The sequence below is a fragment of the Lepidochelys kempii genome, chromosome 2, assembly GCF_965140285.1.
Source record: "Lepidochelys kempii isolate rLepKem1 chromosome 2, rLepKem1.hap1, whole genome shotgun sequence".
Classification (NCBI taxonomy): domain Eukaryota; kingdom Metazoa; phylum Chordata; order Testudines; family Cheloniidae; genus Lepidochelys; species Lepidochelys kempii.
In genome coordinates, this window is record NC_136381.1 from 51,914,858 (window position 1) to 51,922,459 (window position 7,602).

Below are 7,602 nucleotides of genomic sequence, written 5' to 3' on the forward strand. Positions count from 1 at the left end.
ATTTCAGTGTTTATAGAAGATTCACAGTACCTCAGACCAGGGGTCTCAAACTCAAATCACCAGGAGGGCCACATGAGAACTTGTACATTGGCCCGAGGGCTGCATCAACCCCCTTTCCCACTTTCACTCCCCCTTCCCCCAGGGCCGCACGGGGCCCTCAGCACCACGGGGTTGGCAAATCCACAGGCCGGCTCCAAAGTCCTGAGGGGCCGGATCCAGCCCGGGGCCATAGTTTGCCCACCCCTGGCCTGGAGGTAGGCTGGGGACGCAGCGCACTGGGGAGGGTACAGGGACGGGGCCGCAGGGAGCTTGGCAGGCCGCAGGGACGAACCCTGTAGGCCGCATGTTTGAGACCCCTGCCTTAGACACTGCCATTACAGCTGGACCAGCTGAGGGAACAACATAAGAACAGCCATACTGGGTCAGACCAGTGGTCCATCTAGCCCAATAGCCTGTCTCCCAACAGAGGCCAGGGCCAGATGCTTCAGGTGAAATGAACAGAACAGGGCAATTTATTGAGTGATCCATCCCCCTGTCATCCAGTCCCAGTTTCTGGCAGTTTAGGGACACCCCGAGTGTGTAGTTACATCCCTGACCATCTTAGCTAATAGATGAACTTATCTAATTCTTTTGTGAACCCAGTTATACTTTTAGCCTTCATAACATCCACTGGCAGCGAGTTCCACATGTTGATTGTACATTGTGTGAAGAAGTACTTCCTTATGTTTATTTTAAATCTCCTACCTATTAATTTCAATGGGTGATCTCTGGTTCTTATGTTATGTGAAGGGGTAAATAACATTTCCTTATTCACTTTCTCCACACCATTCCTGATTTTATAGACCTCTGTCAGAACCCCCTCTTAGTCATCTCTTTTCTAAGCTGAACCATCACACTCTCTCTGATGTCTCCTCCTATGGAAGCTGTTCCATACCCCTAATATTCTTTTTTCCTTTCTCTGCACTTTGTCTTTTTTGAGATGGGGCAACCAGAACTGCACACAGTATTCAAGATGTGGGCGTACCATGGATTTATGTATTGGCATTGTGATAGTCAGTCTTATCTCCACCTCTTCTATTACGTTTTTTGACTACTGCTGCACATTGAGCATATGTTTTTAAAGAAGTATTCATAATGACTGCAAGATCTCTTTCTTGAGTAGTAACAGCTAATTTAGACCTCATTTTATATGTCTAGTAGGGATTATGTTTTCTAACATGCATTAATTTGCATTTATCAACACTGAATTTCATCAGCCATTTTGTTGCCCAGTCACCCAGTTTTGTGAGATCCCTTTGTAACTCTTTGCAGACAGCTTTGGACTTAACTGTCTTGAGTAATTTTGTATTGTGTTCATCTGTGGCTCTGATAATTCTATTTTTTGCTATAGTTTCAAGCAATTTGCCTACTACTAGAGTTAGGCTTACTGGCCTGTAATTGTCAGGATCACCTCTGGAGCCTTTTTAAAAACAAAACAAACAAACAAACAAACAAAAACAACAACAACAAAAACAAACACAAACACAAGACTCCTTCCTAGTCTGGGCCCAATCCTTTCCCCTGGTACAGTCCTTGTTAGTTCCAGCAGACATCTCAGGTGGTCAGCAAGGGATTTCTCATGGCTGGGACCCTTTTGTCCTGTTCCATCCCTTTTTATAGCTTTGGCACAAGGCGGGAATTTGTCGTCTCTCTGGGTCCCCACCCCTCCTTCTAAATGGAAAAATACCAGATTTAAGATGGATTCCAGTATCATGGTGACATGGTCACATGTCCTGTGAGACCCCAGCCCCCATTCTTCCTGTGCTGGCCCACATGTACACAGGAAGGTTTGCAAGTAAACAGAGCCATTTACAGTTCATTGATTTCTGAAGCACCCTTAATGGCTTCCACTTAATATGTTTACATCAGTAATACAAGTTTATATCTTATTCTCCTAACTCTAGACATAAACTAATACATGCAAACAAATAGGATGAACGCACTCAGTAGATTATAAGCTTTGTAATGATACCTTACAAGAGACTTTTTGCATAAAGCATATTCCAGTTACATCATATTCACACTCATAAGCATATTTCCATAAAGCCTATGGAGTAAAATGTCACAAGATAGTAAAATATTCGTACCTGACCACCTTCAGTGCTCCACTCCAGATTTTGTCCAAGTTTACTCTCATAGCCTTACATTCTCCCGAATTAGAATCATAGAATCATAGAATACCAGGGTTAGAAGGGACCTCAGGAGGTCATCTAGTCCAACCCCCTGCTCAAAGCAGGACCAATCCCCCCAATTTTTGCCCCAGATCCCAAATGGCCCCCTCAAGGATTGAACTCACAACCCTGGGTTTAGCAGGCCACAAGGCAGTGGGGCTTTTCTGTAATGGCTTGCTCCCTTAGCCTTGCACCCTCCTGGGCTACCCAGAAGGCAGTCGGTTTGATGAGCTGCAGATAGGAACGTCTACTCTTATTACAGTAGCAGGTATAGCCTGACCTGAGTAGGGTTACCATATTTCAGGTTCCCAAAAAGAGACACTGCTGGAGAAGGGGAGGAGGGGTGTGTATACACACACACACTGGGAGGGGTATTTGGGGAGTTCTGTGGAGGTGCTGGTGGGGTGTGTATGTATTAGGAGGGATACCTGAAGCCTCACTCTCAAAGTGAGGGGCAGTGTCACTCCATGTGACAGCAGCAAGGTGGCTGGTGCGGGTTCCGGACACAGCACCAGCCAGTGCCTTCCTGCAGGCCCCATCCCCAGGGCTGGGAGCTGGGTTGGCAAGGTCTGGCAGCTGGAGGTAAGGGACCAATTGGGGCACAGAGACAGCTCTTTCCAAGCTGCAACATCTGCTCACAAAAATCCCAGCCATTGCCTCTTATTTGCAAAATCCATCCAGACAGAGGCTCAAAAAAAATGAGGTCATGTCTTGGGAAACCTGGACATACCGTCACCCTATATTTGGTGTGAATGCTATCTGGTCCTGATGACTTATTGATTAATGTATCAATTGTTCCAAAATCTCCTCTGTCAACATCTCAATCTGGGGCAATTCCTCAGATTTGTCACCTAAAAAGAATAGTTCAAGTGTGTAAATCTCCCTCACATCCTCTGCAGGGAAGGCTGATGCAAAGAATTCATTTAGTTTCCCCACAACAGACTTGTCTTCCTTGAGTGCTTCTTTTGCACTTTGATCATCCATTAGCCCCACTGATTATTTGGCAGGCTTCCTGCTTCTGATATACTTACATTTTCTTTTTGCAGGTAGTGTTTGTGTCTTTTACTAGTTGCTCTTCAGATTCGTTTTGGGCCTGCCTATTTATCCTTGACTTGCCCAAATTTATGTTCCTTTCTATTTTCCTCAGCAGGATTTGACTTCCAATTTTAAGATTGGATTTTGTCTTTTACTCTACTAAGGAGAGATTTTCAGTGGTGGGTAGCCTTATAGCAACACACAGCCATTGGTTTGTAGTGTTCTACAGTTCAATTTGTAAGAATTTTAATAGGTTACTAAAGACCTTTATGAATTCTTCATGGGAATTGGTTTTTCCATTACCACCCCCACACTAACCCCACCAATCCCAATTAGACAGAATGTATTATAGCCCACAGCTGATGAAAGATTTGTTTAGAGCAGCATTTTTCAGAGTGGGAAAGGTGGACAGTTATGATACAATGACAAATATTTCCAAAAACTAGCAGCTTCATGTTCCTGAGATCCAAGAAGCTCTGTTTGCTCTTTGTGTGATTATACTTTGCCCTTTCCCTCCTGACTACACTGCTACAGGATAACACAATTTAAGCAGAGCAGAGGAACCAGGTGCTGTGACCCCTTCGCTCCCTACCATTGAATGCAAACTGCCTCCTCACCATCTTTATTCTCTGGTTTAAAGAAAGTTCCATTTCATTGATGCCTTGGAGATCAGAGATAGGCCTTACATCAAGTGTAGAAGGTGGATGCGGGGGGGGGGGGGAAGAGGATTGAAGAGATGATTCAAGCTTGCTTTGACTAAGGACCTACTCCAAAGCCCTCATGTAAAGGTGGGGAATCTCCAGTTTAAACTAAGCTGTCACAGCTGTGGTCAGCAGAGGCACTGAAGAGCTAGTCCTTTATCTAACAAGCTAAATTCCAAATCATTCTGGGATTGGATAAATTGGAGCCCAGTAGTAGGAGAGAAGGTAGAAATCTAGTCTCTCCCTCCCCCCACCCAAAACCAACAACCTGTTTTTTGTAGCAACACTGATCTCCCCTCAAAGGACTGGGAATATAGAACTTCCAAAAAAAAAAAAAAAAAAAAAAAAGGGCTGTTGCTTCTTCTTTGGAGAAAGTTTGAAGACTTCCTGGGTTAGAGCTCCAGTACTGAATACAACTTCAGGTTTCAGAAGGCAAGCTTATGTCCCCGCACTCTGAATACATAATACTAGCTCGTTAGTCTTTCAATCAAGGCAGAAATAAAAGATTTCTGTCTCTTTTAGAAGATGGCCCATAGAAGGGACATAATCTAGCTTCGCAGTAGATCCCCTACGGAGTGATTGACCCCATAACAGACAAGAACTAACATGAAACTTGGAAGTTAACTCACCCCAGCCTCTCCTGTTGACAGACTAAGTCCTTTCAGCATTTAATTTTTATGTAGAATGGTATTACTATATCTGTTGAACCTCAAGCTATAAACAGCATGGTTTATTTTCTTGAAGTGCAGATTGGCTGTGCATAAAAATGAGCATCCTAATGTAGAGTTATATTAACAGCATTGTAATCTACAACACATTAACATTTGTTCAGAGAGACATTAATTTCAGAATATTTTATTTAGCAACCACATTAACATTTCTGGTTACATTAGTGTTTTTAATTAGGATTCTGCACCCATTAGGCCTTTTCTTCAGGCAACAAAACTAAGAAGCAGGAGAAGTGTAGTTTCCTGGACCTGAACTCATTCTCAGACCAAGTTAGACACTCCTGGACATGGAGTTTACTCATGCTCTCTCATAGACTCTAGTGCAAGTGATATTGTTCATGGTGTATTCCTGTAAGAAAAAAGGGAGTTTATTGAAACTCATGAACTATCAGTGAGATTCAGACTGCTGTTGAAATAAAAGAGCCAATCTTTTCTCCCCACTCAGAACTATAGTAATAGTACTTTACTAATTCCCTAGATACAGATCTGGGTTCTTTGCCTTTTTCTTTAATTTAAGCAGAAGAGGAAAGGACATTTTGTCCATTATTGCAATAAGACAATGGCGCTCATCGCTTCATCTCAGCCTTGACCATCCCAAAAAGTGGGTCATGTTTAGGTAGTTCTCATTTGCTTCCATTGGAGCATAGGTATATTTTGACTATGCAATTCAAACAGGGTTTTTCTGGTTACAGCAGCAGTTTGGACAGTGCTGCCATGTGTGCAGCCAGCCATTCACCAGTTAATTCTTCTACACACAGGACTGAGCTTTGCTTCCCACCCCCAGCAGGTATAGATATTTGAGGCAGGTGGGGAATAGTTCCACACTAAATCATAGTCTAGGCAGTCAGAAGAAATGCAATTAAGTGGCTTTTTAGAAAGCCCTGGGTTTGTTTGAATCAGCCCTGATGCAATTCCATTAAGATCTACTTAATGCCAGTAGTCAAATGATCTCACTCACCACAATCATCTTTCCATCCACTAGTTTTCTCTTTATTGTGGTCTCTTTACCATCCCACTTCTGTACCTGAGTTATTGAGCCTTCTTCCAGGGTGACAATGCTCTGCAAAGAGAGTAGTTGACCAGAATCAGAGTTAGGGGGATAGTTTGAAGTTTAGAACTGGAGAACTGAGATGTTTCCAGCTCAGCTATTTGTGTTTATGTTAATGCAAGAACACATGCTAGCAAAGTTGACTGCTCCCATTCTTGTTATCCAACAGCAGGCACTGATGGTTAAAAATGAGTTTAGGAGATTTAAAATGGTATTTAAGCCAGAACCAAGTTTCACATTCTCTGAACACTTTGTTTCAGTAGGGCACTTTCTCCCTTCAGTTTGTTTCTCCCCAATGGAGTAATGGGAATGAAGGATGAGTGCTGCTTTAGTACTCACCTTGGTTTTCCTGTCATCTGCTGTGGTTTCATCAAACTCCTCCCCCAACTTGAAGGAGATCTCAGTATTTTTGAAAGTACTCTTGGTTTTGATGGTTATCACATCACCATCTGTGCTGATGGTCACAGTGGGTTTGGCCAGGCTGCCCAGTTTCCTGGTGGCTAAACCCACACCTGCAGAGGCACAAGACACTTATGTTCACTGTCAAGAAGCAAGACATTTCTTTAAAAAGTGTCTACCCTCTCTGTGTGGGCCATTCAAGACACATGTTGGGAGTTCAGGCTCAATGCCTCATCAGATCTGAATGTTTGTAGCCACCTGACAACCAGGCTACTTAAACCTCTTATTTATACAGCTGACAGGCCTGTAAAAAGTTACACACACACATACACAAAATTAAATGGAAGTGGTACCATAGTTCCATCAGCAGCTGACAAACCCTATCCCACATGGAATCTAGAACGAGCTGGTAGAGGGAGGTCAGCTTGATGAGCTTTGCATTTTCAGTTTAAAGGTACATTCTGCTGCTAACAGCCTCTCAGCAAGGCAGTAATCACAAGGTAGAGGACTTTAACCCAATCAGTGATCCCCAAAGCTATGCAGGTTTTAGATTTACCCTCCTTCAGGGTTTCAATTCTAGCTCAGCTGTTACCCATCCACTGCTTCCCCTAAGCACTGCACTCTGGGGCCAGGAATAGTAAGTTATTGGTGATATTTCTAGCTCTGATACCAACATCCACATTTTGGTCTCTTACAATAGAGAATCTGAGACAACACCATTGATGTGCTCTAGATGTACACCAGCATAGATCAAAACAAGATTTAGCCTTCAGTTGTTTAGCTTACATTACTTTATAGTGGTAGATGCTAGGAGCCAGAGCCTGGCCCTTCTATGTCCCAATTATCAAGACTTTCTACACATGCTACTGAACAAGCAAATTACACCTACAATGTTATAGCAGCAGCTTCTTCCCTTTCAATCCTAATCCCCTGCCTAAAAAGATGCAAGGTCAGAATCCCATATAAAGGGATAGGAAAACACAGTAGGCATTTCTAGTTAACTGAAGCAACATTTCCTTTTTAAAAAAGGAATTTAAACTCTGATACATCCTCATTTTTTCCTTATTGAGTACTAGGGAACTACATAAGCAAGAGTCCCTAAGAACAATGAAAGAAATCCCAGGACAAGTAAGTGGCTAGTTATGCTTTCCCTGCTGAACAGTGGAACATCCCCAAATATCACAATATCATTTTTCTCACCCAGTTCTTTCATATAGTCCTCAAATTTTTCACTGGAGACAAACTTCCAGATTCCCACAAACAGGTCACACATTCTGTAGGGCTTGTTAAGTAATGCTCCACAGGGGAAAAGTCAGCAACTCTCAGTAAGAAGGAGCAAAAGAAAATGGAGAAACCACCTTAGATAGCTTCTTTAAAAGGATGACCTGAACATGTGATTCTCTGGGGCTGACCAATGGGAACTGAAGTGTTTTTGGAGACTCCATTCCAGGAGCAGATTACATCAGAGACTCCATTTCACT

At 42.9% G+C, this 7,602-nt stretch overlaps 1 protein-coding gene across 1 annotated transcript; it reads right to left on the minus strand.

Moving 5' to 3' along the window:
• Positions 1-4,972: 4,972 nt before the first annotated feature.
• On the minus strand, positions 4,973-7,394 carry LOC140905881 (fatty acid-binding protein, adipocyte). The gene is made up of 4 exons (XM_073329374.1): positions 7,322-7,394; positions 6,062-6,234; positions 5,633-5,734; positions 4,973-5,023 (listed from the first exon to the last, which is right to left on the minus strand). Exons 1-4 carry the CDS (start codon positions 7,392-7,394, stop codon positions 4,973-4,975), a joined length of 399 nt encoding a protein of 132 aa, XP_073185475.1.
• Positions 7,395-7,602: the final 208 nt, after the last annotated feature.